This window comes from Rhinatrema bivittatum, chromosome 4 (genome assembly GCF_901001135.1).
Source record: "Rhinatrema bivittatum chromosome 4, aRhiBiv1.1, whole genome shotgun sequence".
In the NCBI taxonomy this organism is placed as follows: Eukaryota; Metazoa; Chordata; class Amphibia; order Gymnophiona; family Rhinatrematidae; genus Rhinatrema; species Rhinatrema bivittatum.
Window position 1 is genome coordinate 131,851,359 of NC_042618.1, and position 20,706 is coordinate 131,872,064.

General features: G+C 43.3%; 1 protein-coding gene across 6 annotated transcripts in view; it reads right to left on the reverse strand.

Moving 5' to 3' along the window:
• The window catches only part of TMEM229B (transmembrane protein 229B), a 166,088-nt gene that overhangs the window by 10,262 nt on the left and 135,120 nt on the right, over positions 1-20,706 (reverse strand). For 2 of the 6 annotated variants that reach the window (XM_029598841.1, XM_029598840.1), the window contains exon 3: positions 15,840-15,880. The exons of the other annotated variants lie outside the window; for them this stretch is intronic. In XM_029598841.1, the coding sequence (XP_029454701.1) occupies positions 15,840-15,880 (41 nt within the window). The remainder of the gene's footprint in view (positions 1-15,839; positions 15,881-20,706) is intronic. 6 annotated transcript variants of the gene reach the window in all.

The following is a 20,706-nucleotide window of genomic DNA, read 5'->3' on the forward strand; positions in this document are numbered from 1 at the left end:
TTGGGCTTTTATTTCATAGGAGCTTTGCTGGACACCTGGGCCTTTCCTGGATTCAGGGAATGAGGAACCCTGCATTCAGGATGGCCAGGGATTGGTAAGACCTGCCCCAGAAGTGGTGGTGAGCTGTTGCAAGGGGAACTCCGGTGTTATTTCCTTTTTGGGAACCAGAAGAAGTTATTTTTGAAGATCTGGGAGGAAGTGTTTTCTGGCCCTCTTCTTACCCATCTTGGGATCTGTGAGCTGCAGTTCCAGCCAGGATCCCTCCCAATAGGGATCCCCATCGAGTGAAAGGCTAAAAACCTCTAACTGTGAGTAAGAACATATTTACAGTTTGGAGGACACCCATCTGGAGTCTTCACGCCCTGAGGAGAGAGAGGATTTGCTGTCTGTGCAGAGACAGTATTTTTCGCCATCTTGGAAGGGATTTTCCCAATCATTTAAGGGTTGCCCTGCCCACTGGGACTACCATTTTCCAAATCCAGTAGTTCCCTTACCTATTTAAAAGACGCCTGTATAGATAGAGGACAAGGATTTGTAAAAAGAGCTAGGAAGATTGTGGTGCTAGAAACATATTTATTGTGCAATTAACCCATCACGTTTTGCAGTAAACTCTTTATTTTGGACACTAATCCAGTGGCTCCAGCATGTTTATTTGGGCACACAGTACAGAGTGAACAGAAATTACCCTCTCCCAGGAAATCTTGGGAAGGAAGTTAGTCACCCCTACACTGGGACCTGAAAGGAACTCTTTCTTTCCCAAGTCAAAGGATCCACACCTTTGGGAAAGAGGACACTCAACGTCAGGGTCCCTGCCCCAAAGAGATTACAAATAAGTTTATGGCCCCACCCATGCAGGATAGGCACACCAGACTGGGGTTACATGTACAAAAACATTTAAGAAGATGTTAAAACGTATCTATTTCAGCAGGCATTTACTGAGAAAATAATCATTTTGATGCTATGAAATGCTACATTGACCAGGAAACTGGAGTGCATTTCTATTTTGTCTATACATTTAGATTTTGTTTCTGTTTTATTAAGAATGGGAGGTTTTTTTGTACATCACCTAAAGCTGTGGTGATAGGTGGCCAATAAATGTTTTACATAAATAAATAAATAAATAAATAAATAAACAGAGCTGCAGGGCAGCTAAAATGGCACAATCATAGAAACATAGAAACATAGAAATGACGGCAGAAGAAGACCAAACGGCCCATCCAGTCTGCCCAGCAAGCTTCACACATTTTTTCTCTCATACTTATCTGTTTCTCTTAGCTCTTGGTTCTATTTCCCTTCCACCCCCACCATTAATGTAGAAAGCAGTGATGGAGCTGCATCCAAGTGAAATATCTAGCTTGATTAGTTAGGGGTAGTAGGGGTAGTAACCGCCGCAATAAGCAAGCTACACCCATGCTTATTTGTTTTACCCAGACTATGTTATACAGCCCTTATTGGTTGTTTTTCTTCTCCCCTGCTGTTGAAGCAGGGAGCTATGCTGGATATGCTTGAAGTATCAGTTTATTCTTCAGGGTTGGCCCCTGCTGGGCGAATGGGATGGCAGCATGCTGGAACGCACCCAATCTAGAAAGATAAAAATGGAAGACGCTCTATAATTTCCATTAAATCTTGTGGCTCCCTGTGCAATCTTCTTGCTACTTGCTCTAGGGAATACTGGCTCAAAACTGGCTGTAACTTCCAAAATTCAGGAAAAGTACCTTAGAGTTATTGAGGATGATGCATTATATCCTCAACTTGGTAGCCAACAGTAATCAAATAAAATATTAGGAATTATTGGGAAAAGAATAAAACTGAGAATATTATAAGACTCAGTATGAAGCTAATGTAATAAGCTGTGTGCTGAAATTCAGTGCACGGTTTCTTAACACGTGCATACACTGAAAAATAATTTAATTCCAGATTCAATAAGCTAATGGTATGCTAATGCATCAGGAGTTTTAAAAAAGTGCACTAACCTGAAAATGTGCTCAGAAGACATGCTTAATGTACATAAACAGGACTTCAATTCAAAAAGAAAGCTTGGAAGGTGGGGGTGTTACCAAATGAATTGCCTTTTGATTGATTCATAGATTGCCAAAGCTGCTAAAGTAGCATTTTTTCATTTGTGGAATATAAGAAGACTCAAGATGTAGTCTGATTCTTAGCTATTAAGCTATTGATTCAGCTCTGGTTGGAGCACAATTGGATTAGTATAATGAATTGTATTGTGGTCTTCCACATAGCACTGTGTACCACTTGCAATTGGTGCAAAATGCTGCAGCTCAGCTCCTCACTGCGGACTTGCTGTTGAGATCATATATCCCCTGTGCTAAAAAATCTACACTGGCTGCCAGTCAGTTGCCCAGCCAAGTTTAAGTTTGTCTGCTATATATTTAAAGTGTTATGGGGTATCAGCCCCCACTACTTTTGGGATGTGTTCTTTGTATGTCCTGAATCATGCATTGCGTTCTCAAGTAGAGGGGTCCATTGGTGGTTCCGTCTGTTGGGGAGGTTCAATTAATGTCAGTATGCTATAGAGCCTCCTCTGTCCTGGCTCCCACTATTTTGAATCAACTACCCAAAGAGCTAGCATAAGATATGATCATTTTTCATAAAAATGAAGATTACAAGGTTATTTGCACAAGCATTTTATGTTTAAATTTGCTTATTGAAAATTTTAACAGTAAGTACCTATCATTAAAATCATCCATTGTACCAGAAGACTAGAGGGTGGCCAATGTAACCCTGATATTTAAAAAGGGCTCCAGGGGCGGCGATTCAGGAAACTATAGGCCAGTGAGCCTGACATGAGTGCCGGGAAAAATATAGTGGAAACTATTTTAAAGATCAAAATCACAGAGCATATAGAAAGACATGGTTTAATGGAACACAGTCAACATGGATTTATCCATGGGAAGTCTTGCCTCACAAATCTGCTTCACTTTTTTGAAGGGGTTAATAAACATGTGGATAAAGGTGAACCGGTAGATGTAGTGTATTTGGATTTTCAGAAGGCATTTGACAAAGTCCCTCATGAGAGGCTTCTTTTTTTTTTTTCTCTTTATTAAATTTTTCAAAAACTTACAAAGTATCCACTTTGAAACAGAAATATGGTATTATTTTACATGGAGGAGCATATTTTTATAAATGAAAGAAAAAAAAATAGATCAAAAAAAGTATTTTCCAAATATATAATACCCATTAGACCCCTATACTTGGGGGGGGGGGGACAGAGTAACTGCACATTTAGGAGATTACAGAGGAAACAACATTAAACTAATTTAAACATATGGATCTCACAAACCATTACTTTTAATCAGAATTACTATTGCTCGGTTGTAACAAAGCTTTTTTCCCTTCTACAAAGCTCATCAGGTGCTCTGGCTGGTAAAATATATGTGTCCTCTTTATATTTTACGGTACACTTGCATGGGAAGCGTAGATAAAAAGACGCTCCCAATGCTAGTACCTCTTGTTTTACATCAAGAAATGCCTCTCTCCTCTGTTGTGTACTCTTTGTGACATCAGGATAGATTCTGACTACTGCGCCCATGAAATTTGCTTTAAGCTTTTTAAAATAAGCCCGCATAATGTCCCCAAGTCTTTTTCATTAAAGAAAGAGATAAGGAGTGTTGTTCTCTCCGCTATTTCATATGCTGATGATTTGAGGAATTCAGTCAAGTTTTCAAGAACATTAGGAGTTATTTGTTTTTTCTGATCTTTATGTATCGGGAGAAAGTTTACTTTATCCAGAGACGGAGTTTTTTCAGAGGAAATTTCAAGTACTTCCATGAAGTATCTCTTTATGGTTATACGCGGTAATTCTCCTATTACTCTGGGAAAGTTTAAAATCCTAAGATTTAGATGTCTCATCACGTTCTCCATATATTCAATTTTTCTATTTATAGCTCCATAGTTCTGCATCATAGTTGACTGCACCAATTTAACTTGTTTAATTTCTTCTTCAATTTGTTGGAATTTCTCCACTGTTTCCTGTTTTGATTTTTGAAAGTTCTCATTCAGCTGGCACATCTGAGAGGAGTGTACACTTATATTTATAGAGCACTCCAATAAGGACTTAGCCAAGGTAGTTGTTAAACACCACAGGGATTCTAAAGTCACTATCTCCAGTCTCTTCATGCTTATTACTTCGCCAGCTTTAATAGGGGTAATGGAATCTAGGTTATCACCACATCCACTGGCTTGATCTCCTGCCATCCCCAGCACGAAGCCTCTGGCGGTATTCTCCGGACTTTCCAGGCATCTGAACAGCATTGCCCTCCAATTCAGCCCCCTCTGCCAAGACACCACAAAGATCCACTTTGTGACTTCCTGTCAGGCGCGGAGTCGAAGTTCCCCGTTCAGTCGGAGGTAGTGCTGCGTTCGTGCCTGCTTTCACCCTCGCTCCACCCTCTCTACCTGTGTGGCGACTCCCTCCATGCCTGATGGACGGCATGATGCCGCAGCGTCTCCATGCCGCTTCTCCCCGGCATCCCTGGGCCGGCTCGACGCTGCGGATCCGCCATGTTCCTGATGATGTAGGGCGCACGCGCGTGCTCCGAGGTATGTACCAGCAAGGGCATGAACCTCAGGGGCGTCCCCCTGTATTGACGTCATCCGCTTCCAACATAAAAGGTCTTTACTTTTGCTAACAGATCGAGTTAGCAAGGACTCCGATTGGACTAGCTTCAGCTGTCCAAGACTACTTTGCACCCAAAGGATTGCTTGCGGGATTTCCATCGGACCCGCTTCACTCTTGCAACATTGCCTCTGCGGACCTACCAGGGGTACCCGCTCCTCGGGGGCCTCATTCTCTTTCTCTATTTCAGATTACAGAAAGAAACCGGTACTCTCTCCTCGAGGGCCTATGTTCCTAAACCCTCTGAAGACTCTTTATTGCCTGGAAGCGATCGCAAGAGATGGACATTGTGAGTTATTATTTCAGACTACCGATAAGAACCGGTACTCACTCCTTGAGGGCCTATGTTCCTGAATACTCTGAAGATTCTCCTTGTCCAGAAGCTATTGCATGTACAGACATTGTGAGTTCTATTTCCGAAGGTATATAGGAACCGGCACTCGCTCCTCGAGGGCCTATGTTCCTGAACACTCTGAAGATTCTCTATTGACTAGAAGCTATTCCAGATACAGATTATTGTGAGTTATCACCGCTTTCTCAGAGTTTCTCTGGAACAGGTACTCGCTCCTCGAGGGCCTGACCCTTTCCAGCTACTGAGCCATTTCAAGACCTTATGTGAGTTATCACCTAGTACTGGCTATATATATCTGCATACCCTGTCTATTCACTATCTACAGTCTCTTTGCAGCTCAGAAACCTTGGAATCGCAGTTCCAGTATCTGAGGGACTTCAGCCCTGCTGGGCATACCAGCTCACTACTGCCATCTCTGGTTGTTATACGACCTTTCTAATAAAAGAACTATTTGTGTCTGTCTCCATACTCCAGCCTAGCCGGTGGTCCCTCTCGGGACTCCCTCTTGGGGGCACTGTCATCTGCCATCGGCCCAAGGATTCACCTATCTACTTTCTGTCCAGCTGAACACCATCTTCAATACTCCGCTGGTACAGATTGCCTACTCTGCAGTCTACATTATAGCACATTGCCATTCCTTAGCAGACCCATAGGAGGCAGTATATGACAGATTGCTACTCTTCCCCTTTGGGGAGGGGATTCTACCAGACTGCTATTCTCATCTGCTAGCTCCTCCCATCCGCATAGCAGATCCCACAACAGATTGCTAACTCCTCCTTCTGCAGGAGCCACAGCACAACAGATTGCTAACTCCTCCTTTCCAAAGGAGCCAAAACTAACAGGTAGCCTCTGATCCAAGGGGCTGAGGGAAACTTCCGAAGTCGAGTCGTGGTCTCCTTCTACTGGTCCGACAGCTGGACCACTCAAGCCCTCCTCCTTTGGTTTGATAGCGCATTGAGGAATGGTTTTCTGCCCGGGAGGTAGTGAGGACGTCGAGGGGTAAGTCCTCTGCTTCCCTTTTCATTTGGGGGGCATTATTTCTTAGGAAATCTTGATAAACAAAAAAAGACACCAGAGCAGTCTCAGCATGCAGCCAGTCGAGACGCCATCTTGACTCCGCCCCCCACCATGAGAGGCTTCTAAGAAAACTAAAAAGTCATGGGATAGGAGGCGATGTCCTTTTGTGGATTACAAACTGGTTAAAAGACAAGAAACAGAGAGTAGGATTAAATGGTCAATTTTCTCAGTGGAAAAAGGTTAATAGTGGAGTGCCTCAAGGATCTGTACTTGGACCAGTGCTTTTCAATATATTTATAAATGATCTGGAAAGGAATACGACGAGTGAGGTTATCAAATTTGCAGATGATACAAAATTATTCAGAGTAGTTAAATCACAAACGGATTGTGATAAATTGCAGGAGGACCTTGCGAGACTGGAAGATTGGGCATCCAAATGGCAGATGAAATTTAATGTGGACAAGTGCAAGATGATGCATATAGGGAAAAATAACCCATGCTGTAGATACATGAAGTTAGGTTCTATCTTAGGAGTTACCACCCAGGAAAAAGATCTAGGTGTCATAGTGGATAATACATTGAAATCATTGGCTCAGTGTGTTGTGGTAGTCAAAAAAGGAAGCACAAAGGGAAAGCAGAGTAAAGGGCACACACATTTAGATGAACAACAACAGAGTAATATGCGGCAATTAATTATACTGGACAATATCACTTTGGCAAGACCAATTTTTAATTCTATATTGTGCACACAACAGCTGTGCACAAAGGTTCAATGTCAGAGTCAAATGTCTGGGACATCGCGTTGAAGTTCCCTAAGTGCCAAGTTGTTCTGCAGAAGAGTCTTCACCTCTCAAGATAATCGGTCTAGGCACAGAATGTTGTTGACTCCTTGGTCATTTTCACATGCCACACTCCTAAAGCTATAAGCTTACATTGCCTCTGTGGACCTACCAGGGGTACCCGCTCCTCGGGGGCCTCATTCTCTTTCTCTATTTCAGAATCTTGCGTATATTAGATACTGCATGCCTAACTTAAGTAAACCCCTCCTGTTCTGGAGAAATCAAAGAAGGCAGAATCACTGAGAGTCGATCAGCCATAATTTTTGCTAATAGCTTAACATTAAAATTAAGTAGCGAGATCAACCTATAAGAACCAGGTTGCAAAGGATCCCAACCTGGTTTAGGTAGAACTGTTATAGTGGCTGTGTTTTTCCCTAAGGGAATTGCCCTAGTTGTCAAAAGTGCTTCATACATTCTTCCTAGGGGGAACGCACCTGTTCCTGGTTGTCGACTTCGTTCCTGTGTTCTTGCTATTTGGCTTTCCTTACGGACTAATCTCCTGGACCCGACCACTGCCTTGCCTGACTATGCTATTGATCTTCTCCTGGACCCGACCACTGCCTCTCCTGAGTACGCTACTGATCACCTCCTAGTCCAGACCTCTGCTTTGCCTGACTACGCTACTGATCATCTCCTAGTCCAGACCTCTGCTTCGCCTGACTATGCTACTGATCACCTCCTAGTCCAGACCTCTGCTTCGCCTGTCCACACTACTGATCATCTCCTAGTCCAGACCTCTGCTTCGCTTGACCATGCTACTGATCATCTCCTAGTCCAGGCCTCTGCTTCGCCTGACTATGCTACTGATCACCTCCTAGTCCAGACCTCTGCTTCGCCTGTCCACGCTACTGATCATCTCCTAGTCCAGACCTCTGCTTCGCTTGACCATGCTACTGATCATCTCCTAGTCCAGGCCTCTGCTTTGTCCGACTACGCTATTGCCTTTCTCCTGGACTTGACTTCAGCCTTGCCTTGCCACCGCTCCTTGTTTGCCACCTGCCCTGACTTCAGCTTGTTCTACGATGCACCCCTTGTCTTCATCCTAGACTGGGCCTCTCAGGCTTCGGTTTGTTCTTGCTCGGGCGCTCCCTGTCAGACTTTGGTTCCTATTGGCGCCCGGGTCTCCAGGACTCCTCCTCATCCAGTACAGACTCTTCAGTTCTATAGTTGCTGCCTCTGGGCTGACCTCTTCATCTCCTCTTCAACGACATACTGAGGCCCACCTAACTCCAGCCGGCCCTAGTACCCAAAGGCTCAACCCGCGGGGAATGAGGGCTAGTATTGGCGAAGTGGGTAGTGTCAACCCCACCTCGGCCCAAGGGTCCACCTCCCGCACAACAATTACATCAATTTCTCAATAAAATAAGAATGAAAAGCTTGGTTGTGACATAAATATGGAGGACATTTCCACTAACCATACTCAGAAGAATTAGTAAAGCCATCTAAAGTCACCCGTAAAGGTGCACGTCAGAAATTTCTAAAGGACCTATCTCAGGACTTTCCACATTTTGGAAGGCAGATGCAGAAAGCATTATATAGTCTAGTCTGGCCTTAGTTTTATGAGCTCTTGAATAATGGGTAAAATCCTTCTCCAGTGGATGAAGGGCTCTCCACACATCTAACAAATGAGATGGTAGCTCAAGTAAGGAATGTCCTGGCCTTGATCTCATGCCGTGACAGATTTAGCAGGAGTTCTATCAAGTTCTGGATCTGAAACAATATTAAAATCTCCTCCCATAAGAATGGGAATATATGCATACTGAGCAAGAAAGTTTACCAAATTTGCAAAACATTGTTCAGAATAATTATTAGGAGCGTATACATGTCCCAACAAAGCATGAGTCCCAAATAAATATCCTTCTACAAAGATGTATCTGCCCTCAATATCTTTTATCATCTTAACTATTTGAAAGTGTAACATATTATGCAGTAATATTGCTACTCCTGCTCTCTGTAATGTTGCAGAGGCATAATAAAAATCACCTACTCGTTGTGTATGGAGTTTAGTATGTTCTAAGTCTGTTAAATGGGTCTCCTGTAAAAAGACAATGTCAGTGTGAAACCTTTGCATAGCTCTCAGCATCTTGTATCTTTTCACTATTGTTGCGCAAGCATTTTTATTTAAATGTTTTAATTTAGTCTTACAAGTTGTATTTATTTTGAAATATTGATTTTTATGTTATTCTTATATTTTATTTTCTTTCTGCACTGAATTATGCTGTTTGTAATGTACAATTGATGATTTGTGTCATTTTATTATGTAGATTAATTGTAACTGGCTTAAAATTTGTCAAAATAAGTGTGCATAAATCATGTTTTCTGCACATAAATATTGAGCACAGGACCACCACACCATGAACTCCAGGTTCAACTCCATAGACTAACACTAGCCTCACATTTCCAGCATTAAGAAAACATGAGTTAAGCCTACACACCTCTGCACTGGGAAGTAATAGCTAATGCCTTGATTAACATGAGATTTGAATGGAGGAACACTAATTTGTGCGCACAGTTTTACTCAAGTTTGTGCACATATGGGTAGATTTTAAAAGCCCTACACGCGTAAATCCAGGAGTTTATGCACGTATCCGGGCCTTATGCGCGCTGGGCGAATTTTCAAAGAGGCCTGGCCAAGCGCATAAATCCCTGTATACACACACCACTGCCGGGCCTCTTCAAAGGGGTGGGCTGGCGGGCCCAACTTACTTCAACTCGAGAGCTGAAGTAAGTGATGAAACAAACAAACAAAAAAAAAAAGATAGATAGGGTTTAGTAGGGATGTGCAGAGCAAAATTTTATGTTCATATTTTTTATGTCCGAAAGGGGGTCCCACTTGCGGCCAATATGGACATAAAAAAAATCCAATGAGTTGGGTATATGTACATATGTGCAAAAAAAAAATTTAAACCCCCTCACCCTCCTTAATCCCCCCCCAGACTTACCACAACTCCCTGGTGATCGAGCGAGGAGTGAGGACGTCATTTCTGCAATCCTTGGCGAGAAGCATGTGACGTCGGTGGCACGTCGAGTGACGCGGCGTCACGTGATTCCCGGCTCGTTCGCGCCGGACGGCTCGTTCGGCCCAAAAAGAACTTTTGGCCAGCTTGGGGGGGCCTCCTGACCCCCCCAAGCTGGCCAAAAGTTCTTTTTGGGCCGAACGAGCCGTCCGGCGCGAACGAGCCGGGAATCACGTGACGCCGACGTCACGTGATTCCCAGCAAGTTCGCGCCGGACGGCTCGTTCGGCCCAAAAAGAACTTTTGGCCAGCTTGGGGGGGTCAGGAGGCCCCCCCAAGCTGGCCAAAAGTTCTTTTTGGGCCGAACGAGCCGGGAATCACGTGACGCCGGCGTCACTCGACGTGCCGCCGACGTCACATGCTTCTCGCCAAGGATTGCAGAAATGGCGTCCTCACTCCTCGCTCCATCACCAGGGAGTTGTGGTAAGTCGGGGGGGGGGATTAAGGAGGGTGAGGGGGTTTATATTTTTATTTTGGCTCAACAATCGCGATTTCCCACATATCGAACATATCTATGTTCGATATGTGGGAAATCCGATCGTTTATGTCGAATCAATTTTTTAAGTAAAAAAAAAATATGAGTTGCGTTTTACTAATGCGGTCAATCCGAATGCACACCCCTAGGGTTTAGGGGGTGGGGAGGAAGGTTAGGTAAGGGGGGTAGGGAAGTTCACTCCCAGTCCGCTCCTTAATTGGAGCGAACTGGGAGGGAACTGGGGAAGGCCGGAATGTGTCACTACACAGAAATTGCGAAAGTCCCCCCCCCTTGTGTGCGCTGCTTGCACATACGCGCACAGAATATAAAATCTGGCCCACATCTGCGTGCGGCCCACAGATTTTATAACGTGCACACGCTGGTGCGTAATTGTTATAAGATCAAGGAGTCAATGTGTGCGTGCCGGGAAGCGCGCGCACATTATAAAATCTAGCCCATATTTTTTGAGCCCTAAACTCCTGATTGCATCTGAAGTGAAGTTGTATGCACAAAAAATGTACACACAGTCCAGCGCACCTTATACTGTGTAAGAATATGGAAACTTCCAGCAATGGGAGGTTCCAGTTTGGGTGTGTTAAATTACTGAGTGATAGTCAGGGTCCATCCCATACAAGGTGGATGAGTGTCCACATCTAGAAAGGTGACTCTAGGAGTCAGTGGGAAGAGTTGTCGATGATGAAGACAGCAAGGGCTATGATTCTCCTAGCTCTACAAAGGGAAAGGGTTTTTGCTTTTCCTTTCTATTGGAGTTTTGCGAGGGATTCTAGGAGGGGTCCCATAGTCTGAAGAGCTCTAGAAAAAGTTTGCTTCTATGTCTCGGGGCAGGGCAGCTTATCTGGGAGGCTGAAGACATTGGGTGATTCAGATAGGAGGGTGGTTTGATAGGATATGATTTTTATATTGAGGAGTAGTTGGGGGCTATGAGGAAGGTACTTGGATTTGTTTAGTATATATTTTAATGTCAACATTTTGAGTGGCTTCTGATAAAGTGGATAATCAAGTCAAAATAAATAAACCTACCATTACCATAGTTTCAAAGTGGGAGAGGAGATTCTGAAGTTCCTGAGGGGTGTGAAGGGAAAAATTAACTGGGAGCACGAGAAGGATTTCCCACTAATTGATCCAAGAAGCATGAGAAGCTGTAGGTTCATGCCACAAACTGTTTGAAATGATAAAACTTGTCTTTTTTCTATTTTTATACTGCTGACACACTTTACTTTTCAGGTAAATATTCAGAAAAGCAATGAGCGGATAAGTCATTGGGCAAAGTTAGCCAGATAACTTGTCACAAATATTCAGAGAGACAAGTATCCCACTGAATGTACTCAGCTAAAATTATCCAGATAACTTCAGCTGTGCCTCTGAATATACTTGGTGCAAGTTATCTGGGGATGTGTACCCAGCTAACCTCAACCGTATCTCTATACTCAAAGTAGCCAGGTAACTTTAATAAAAAAAAATATCTTCCAGACTAGTAATCCTGATCCCCCAATTCAATTCCTAAAAATGTGCCAAAAGAGCTTCAGGGCCTGGCACCCAATCCCCCCCCCCCCCCCCCCCAGTCTTCTAAATAAAAAGAAAAAGTTGCAGGCCATAGTGGCCAGAGATCTCACCCTGCCACATACATATATGTTAAATCAAATCTTGGCTCCAGTCACCTCCTGCCAAGTACCCCACTCTTCAAGAGCCCCTACCTCCACCCAACTGCCTCTCCCAAAACCCCCAAATACCCCCCAAGGATGAGCTGGGAGCCAGTACAATCTCACTGTGCTCCAGGCCGCTTCCAGCTCCATTGTTAGCATATGCTGTCAGCACTGGGGGAGCTTGGAAGTGGCTGGGAGAGCCGGTAAGACTGTCCTGGCTCCTGACTCATACTTGGGTAGCTTTTGGGGCTTTCAGGAGGAGTGGGAGAGTGGAGTTGGGAGTTCTGGGACTAGGAAGTCCTATGCAGAACGTATTTCTCCCGTAGACATAAAAAGGGTCATTTTCCAAAGGATTTCTGTAGGTACCACAGTGCTTTACCTGCAGAAATGGCCTGTTTGAAATCTACCCTGGCAATATGTAGGTAAAACTGCACACAAATTACCTGTATACATGTAATTTTAGGTGAATCAGGGAGAAGCATTCCGGGACAGTGGAGTGTAGGTGGGGCTTGCATTTATATGCAGCGTTTTTGATTCTGAAAAATATGCATGTACATTTCCTCAAAAAACTTTCCCTGCACAAAGTATCAATTAATTAATTACTCTGGTGCTTATTTATTTATTTTGCAGCCTTTTTTGGCACTTCAGAGCGGATTACATTCAGGTAGCATGAGCAACTTTCTGCAGATAGTTCTCGTGAAGTAATTTTCAAACCAAACTTACGCCCAAGTTTGCTTTGAAACTAAATGTAGCTTAGGTGAATACTAGTCTGTAAATGGCTGCATTGCTTTATGGCCGTATAACAATTTGACTCCCCCCGGCCCTAACACTGTTGCCATTTTTAAATCACAGCTAGCAGGGCAGGGGCATCTGGGGGCTTGCTCCTATCCCTTTCTTGCTTGGAAATCCCCGGTGGGGTAAGCAGAAGCTGGGGGATGCAATGAGGAGGAGGACCTGGTGGCGCTGGATGTGCTGATAAATGGTGCACACTATTTACCATACAGAGAAATCCAAATAATGAGTCATATTGTACCCACTCAGGTAAAAACAATAGTTGGATTTGTCATTAGACATGAGAGAGGCGGACAGGGGAAAGGTGCTGGGTGTGAACAAATTAGGGGATATTGCATGTTCAGTTACCCAGAAGGGTGAAGTTCAAAGGAGGAAGATGACAAAACTGTTTTGGATAAATAGGATAGCCTACAGGCAGTCGTGTTACATGGCTGGCAGCTGGCATATAATCTTGGCATTGTGGACAGGAATAACTGGGTAGACTGGATGGGTCAATTGTTCTTTTTCTGCTGTCACCTACTATGTTATGATGTTACTATGAATTAAAACAGGGAGGCTATGGCATCATCCTGGAAGACATGTCACATACACACCCAGGAGACCAGATCCCATCCTTGCACAGCATCCAGTCAGGAGAGTTTGCAAGGAAGAGAAAGATTAACGCAAGATGGTGCCTGCCCTGGCATTTTCATCCTGTTGATACCAAGGAGGGAAAATGGCAAGCCCTCATTCCAGAGGGCACTGGTACCTGATCACCCCCCTCCATGAGCACCCTGTAGTACTGGGGCCAGGATTAGCCTGTACCCTGGTGGTCCTCTATACAAGCAATCAAAATATATTGGGGGAGGGGAGCACATTGCAACCCTAACTAAGGCTACTACCAGGAAGGACATATTCTTATGGTTTAAAAAATGTTTAAAAGCCCATCTTTTTAAAGACGCTTTTTCATAGAAATGTACACATGTTGTGTATTGTACTGTATTGACAGAATTTTGTGTTTTTATTCATGTTTATGTTTAATATGTAAATTATTTAGTACAATTCATCGAGTCAAGAGATTGATAAATATTTTAAATAAAATAAAATAAATATTCTGGGAGGGCCTCAAAGCTCTCTGAATAGATCTTTATAGTAAAAAAAAAAGAATTGTTAGCTTCAAAGAAGCCTTCATCTCCCAAACCGCTATTCTGGGTCTGAATTCAAAATGCCTGCAATAGTCTTGGGGAAACCTGTAATCCACTTTAAAGTGGCTGAAAGCCTGAATATAAATACAATAAATACAGAAAAATAAATAAAAATATAAAAAACCCTCCTCTTTTGTCAATGGGATTTAAATCATTGTGTTCCCCGTAGGATCACGTGACAGGGTGCTTCCACCATAATAAACAGCTTTCCAATGGCAAGGAAACATCTTCAGTTCAGAGATCACACTCTATGCTTTATTACACAATGACCTTAGCAGGTGGTAAGAGTCTCCATCAAATACAAATTTATCTCATGCATATTTATTGTGGATATCCTAAAAGCCTAACTGGCCATGGGGTTCTCAGAACAGGTTTGGGAAAGCCTGCCATAATGTCATCAACGGCACAGTGATCATCCCAGCTATGCTATTTGATTGCTAATGTGTTACCGTGACCCTTTATAAGAGACAGTAAAACCACTGTCTCATCTACATTGTAATGGGTACAATGCTTGCCGGTAGCTCACTTTTTTCAATAATATCCACACTAAAAGGTTATTAGCTAGTCCAAGGTGTTAAATTTTAGGTCTTAGTGAGCACTCACTAAATACTGTGTGGGAAGAGCATGCCGTGCTATTTACCTTGCACATTCTACAGCCTCATTTGCATAAGGCTTCCCTTCATTTACATGTAGGGACATGCTAATTTTAGCTTGCACATATTTACATCCTCTGATCTGGTTTAATATGCCTGATAAGGCTTTCCTGCTCTTTTTAGTGCATTCAAAATGATCTTAGCATGCATACTAAACTTTATTTCATAGGCCCCAAAGTCTTACTCCTTTAACTATACTGAATTTCACTTTGAATGTATCTAGAGCCAGGGTCAGTGCAAGGGTATTAGGCGCCCTAGGCACCTTCTGCCTTGCACTGTCCCCCCCCCCCCCCCCCCCCCAGGTTGCACTGCCACTCTCATTAGGGTTGTGAGCCATGAGGCGCTATGGCACCAAAGAGGAGTGGAGATTGCTGAATTATCCCTCCTCCTCGTTGATGTCACTGCTTGTGGCCCTGCATAGTTCACTTAGTGGTTCTGCTGGCTCTAACTAGAATCCAAAGTAATTGAATGAAAATCCATGGGTCATGATACCCTACCAGGGCCCTTCAGAGGAAAACTGCTATCCTTGTAATTGGAGCTGGGCTAAGAATAAAGTGTAGGGTCTGAGCTATTAATCCAGGATGGTCCTTTCTTGATCTTTTGGCTGAGGTGGAGTCTCTGCTGGAAAAAAAGGGAAATCCGATTCAGCTCCAGAAAAAACTCCGTGCAAGTAGAACCTTGTGTGAAAAGGGCTGCAGGACGTTTGCTCGATCCACAAACTGAGCCTTGGGACAAAAAGCCTGCAGCACTCTTTACACAAGTTTGTGCCTGCACATTATTTTATCTGAAGCTGTGCTGACTTTTCCATTTGTATGTGTTTAATCCTCCTGCTTTGACAATGGGCCTTACATCACTGTGGTAATTTAAGAAGACGCCTGAGGAAACATTTGCTGCATGTGCAGTAGGTGAGGGTGGAGGAAATGTTAGCAGGAATACATCAGCAGATTAGATATTGTCAAGGCCTTTGCCTTTCTACTGCATTGTTCTTTGAAGCACTTATAAGAAGGAATATTGTTCCTTAGAAAGATTTGCATTATCCTATGTTTGTTCTCCTTTTGGACAAAATGGATTACCAAAAGCACTCATTATTCACCCTTTTTAGATTTCATGCATGAAATGGGACCACAGATGGCCTTATCACACATAGAAACTGGAAGCAGAGAAAGAAAACCTACTGAATAAGGAAATCTGATATGTAATACAGTAAATACCTTAGCTGTTCCTTTTTGCTGGCTTCTCCCACTTGTTAAACCTGAAAACCAACACCAGTGTTTTAGGAAATGATGTGCCACACTTCCATAAAGCTATCTATGAAAGGCAAAAAAAAAAAGTACTTCTTATCTTTCAGAGGGTTTTTTTCCCACAGAACATTCATCATGCCTCTCAGACAGAATAAACTTCCAATGCATTCAAGTGCCATGAATTAAACTGTGTAGATTAGAATGGAAAATAGTTTAATATTTTCTCTTTTCTCACTTCACTATCTCTCATTTAAGGTCTGCATAGAAAGTCCCTTTCAAACAGCATTAGACCGTGATACAAATTTTTTGTTTTGTGTAAAAACAATATTCTTACTTAGATTACTATGGTGCCCTCATTCAGTGGTGATAAATATGTCTAAGGTGCTTGTTTTCATGCTGCAAATTTAAGGAGGAGTATCTTTTCTTTTAATTGTATTATATAGGTGGGGGAAAAATGTACAGAATTTTCTTTTTTTCATCTGGAAGGTTTCATCTGATCTTTTGGGCTTCAAGGTTATTTTTGATTTGGAGGGGGAAGGGACCTTAAAAAAACAAAACAAAAAAGGATACGTCTCTCACTAAGAGGGTGGAGGCAAAAATAAAAAGTTTAAAAAAGCAACTTTCATGCCATGTTTTTAAAAGAATTTTGGCATAGATGCTGGTAGGATGTCATGAACAGCCGCTGCACTCCTGCTGCTTGCTCCATTCTTCAGAGTGATTGGGTGCCTACTAGTGGCCAGAGCTGATTGGTAGTTGCCTCCGGTTTTTTGATGTTATCACCTACTTTGCCCTCAAATGATTTTCAAATGCATCTACTTGAGAGTGTCAATAAAATCTCACATGCAAACACTTTAGACTCATCCTTGGGAGAAGTTGGATGAAAAACGTACTAAGCCTTATAAAGATTTCATTTTTTTTCCCCAAGAAAAAGCACAAGGAGTCCTACAACTATCTGAGGACAGTTTAGATCTGTGGGGACTCCTTGAAAGGTCATTACAAGAGGAAAGCAATAGGACAATGCTTCTAGTATCATATGTGCCTGAACAAAACCTTAATATGTTTGTTCTCTCAAACAAGCAGGAATTGTTTTGGAGTCAAAAACCTGGGCATTCCCAGAACAGTTTAGGAAAGAAGAACAATTTATCTGTCAATGTGCCAAGAAACTAGATCTCTAGGCTCTGATGTGTTTCTTCAGGACCTCTGTAAATGGATGAGTTAATTTTTTTTTTTTTTTCAAATTCAATCAACTGAGATTTTTTCCTGTACTCTAAAAAGAAGACCTAGACTAAGGTTGGGTAATGTTGTATTTTAGAGGAGCAATGGAATGAATATCATGGATTATATAGATAAACTGACTATGCCTTATAGACCAGTATTTCTATTTAATAATTTCTTGATTTCAGCTCCTGATGATGTCGGACATTGTTTTCTTCATTTCTGATCTCAAGTGCATGATTGATGAATAATTCTTGAAGTATAATTAGAAAAAAAAAAGAAGACATTTTTATCCAATTGCTTTGAGGTTCATATTCAAACGTTCTGGATGATAGGACAAACCCTGACAGTTTCAATTTCCCCTGCTCCCTACTCACTAGCTACATTTTGGGCAAACAGGCTGATGCAATATCGGTGCGCAGAAAATGGGCGCTTGTGATTGAGTGCCCGCTCTCCTAACACGCACTGGTCCACCTCACCCAGGCGCCCGATTTAATATGTAAATCGGCTACCGCGGTAAAAAGGAGGCGCTAGGGGAAATTGTGCGCCCCTAGTGCCTCCTCGGCAGCGGGCCCCCAGGAGAGGTGGCTGTCAGCGGGTTAGGAAAATGGACACTCGTTCATTGGGCATCCCTTTCCCTAACCTGACTGCCAGCATGCTTTTTCTAATTTTAATTTTGTATTTTTTTCTATTTTTTTTTTTACAAGTTCTCCTTTTTCAGTTCCTCCAAATTAATATCGCCACGATATTAAGTTGGAGGAACTACAGAAAGGCAGTATTTTCTGCTTTTCTGTAAAATTTTGAGCTCCTCAAGAATTAACACCTACTCGGGGGCAGGCTTTAATTTTTTAGGGTAAAAATGTGTGTGTTGGCACACATTTCTTTTTTGTTTTGCATCTGGGGGAAATAGCTAATAGCCTCATCAACATGACTTTACATGTGATGAGCACTATTAGCTACGCGCCCGGTTGGATGTGCGTTTTGGACATGCTAACCCCCATTTTGCATCGGGGGTTATGGATGGCATCCAATTACATGTTTAGTTGTGCGCTGCTGCCAGCGCATGGTATTGCATCGGCTTGCTAAAGAGGCAGCACAGGGGTGATAGGGCCTGGTCCCGTGATGTGGTTTTACTTTTCGGGGCAGTTCTGAAATTCAGAGCTGGCCAGACAAAGTTATTCAGGTAACTCTGGCTGGACAAATAACAGGTCTAAAGTTACCCAGATAACTTTGGCCAGCTTTCAACCAGATAGTCAAATGGTGTAGATATGGGCTTAAAATCCCATTGAACATGGACAGAGCTGGTTGAATACTGGCCTCTTCGATTGCAGGAGGGATGCAGTAACTATCTTATTTTTTGTAAGTTAACATGCCAAACCCTTTCTACTTTCCATGGACTGTACTGTAAATTTAAGCTACACTTTCTCTGATCTCTGTTCTACAATTACTGCTGTTACGTGGCCTTCATTTAGATGTAGGCCCTGGCTTTGGACAAACATGTTTGATTTTCTCTTTCTGCTCCTCAGAAAAAGCCCGCCTAGCTCAATGAATGGGAAATGATGATGAGTCTGTCTTGTCCCTGTAAAATAACCCTTACTTGAGCCTATGAATATCAGGAACTGCACACTGGGCCTTGTTTCTGTGCTGTAGAACTGCCACATCAGCAGTCACAGGCCATGCCCACAGACCACTGGGAAGCGTCCGATGCAGCGGGGCCATGGCTAGGAACCTTAGCCTTGGTAAGATGAGATTGTGAGGAAGAAAATAAAATATTCAGAAGGGAAAGCAAGAGTTAAAAAGCAGATTCCAATAATAGAAAGAGGCAGAGGAGAGGAAAGGAGGGGGAAGAAAAGAGGACTAGCTCTGCAGAAAAATAGCATGTCAGTAAAAAAAAAATAAATAACATTTTCCATCTAATCTGACGTTCATTGAAAACATTTAATAAAAGAATAAAATTTAAAAAAAAGAACTGACACTGCAGGATAAGGTACAGAAAATAAAGGGGAAGATAATATAAAATTAAAAGCCCCTGAACACAAGTAACCTGGAATTGAAAAATAAGGAAAATAATATAATGAGCATGAAAGGTAAGGGGCAGGAATGAAGGACAGCGGTCCTTCCTTTTGAAAATACACCTCCTACTCCTTGCCTATGTCTTGTTTGCATGGTAGTTGCTATTCTCTGCAATAATACCCGTGTATGCCCCTTATACCCATCCACCCATATATACACACACACACCTGCACATACACAGAGCCAGATTTCCCATTAGGCAGAGAAGGCACCGGTTCTGAGGCGCCTTGTGTTTGTAAGGGGACATCATGTTCCACGACAGAGAGGATTGCTTAGAGGAAGAAGTGCACCTTGATTTCAGCGCATCTATGGATGAGACCCGCCCTCCCCTTTCTCACTCTGTTGCTGCAGCTTCCAAGGGGGACCCCACTCCTCTCCCCACGCCTACAACTTCAGAAGGGCCTCCCCCATGCCTTCACCTTAGGGGTAATGCCAGCTGGGACAGTGGAAGCACTAGGTGGACTAGGCGGCTGTCTGGAGCAGCACTGGTATGGGGGCAGCGACGGCAGGGTATCTCCTTCCTCTGGCCCAGAAGAGGGGGTGGTGGGTCTGCGTGGGCGGGAAGAAAGAGACGCCATACAGTTGTGGTCAGAAGCAGCCAAAAGAACAGCATGTGCCCTGGACCCTCGCAGGAAGAGGCGGCATCGGCCTGGGCCCTCGCGGGGTTCAGCAGCAGCCCCGCGACCTCAAAAAAGACGAAGGGTTCCGTCTGCTGCAGGGGGCTGAATCAGGAGGCTGCTGGCTGGAATGGGTTTCTGATGGGGAGGGGGAGTGTGAGACAGTGTGTTTGTGTGTGTATATGTCTGTGTGTATGTGAAAGCATGTCTGTGTGTGTGTGTGTGTGTGTGTGTGTGTGTGTGTGTGTCTGAGAGAGAGCACGTGTCTCTGTGTGTGTGTCTGTGAGAGCATATGTGTGTATGTGTGTGTGTGTGTGAGAAAGCATAACTGTGTGCATCTTAGAGCATGTCTCTGTGCGTGCATATGTCTGTGAGACCTTGACTGTGTGTGTATGTGAAAGCATGTCTGTGTATGTGTGTGTCTGAGAGAGCATATCTGTGTGACTGTGTGTGTGTGAGAAAGCATATCTGTGTGTGTGTCTTAGAGCATGTCTCTGTGCATACATGTGTCTGTAAGACCTTGTCTGTATGTGTGTGTGTGTGTGTGTGTGTGTGTGAAAGCATGTCTGTGTATGTGTGTGCCTGAGAGAGCATATCTGTGTGAATGTGTGTGTGTGAGAAAGCATATCTGTGTGCGTCTTAGAGCATGTCTCTGTGCATGCATATGTCTGTGAGACCTTGACTGTGTGTGTATGTGAAAGCATGTCTGTGTATGTGTGTGTCTGAGAGAGCATATCTGTGTGACTGTGTGTGTGTGAGAAAGCATATCTGTGTGTGTGTTTTAGAGCATGTCTCTGTGCATACATGTGTCTGTGAGACCTTGTCTGTATGTGTGTGTGTGTGTGTGTGTGTGTGTGTGTGAAAGCATGTCTGTGTATGTGTGTGTCTGAGAGAGCATATCTGTGTGAATGTGTGTGTGTGAGAAAGCATAT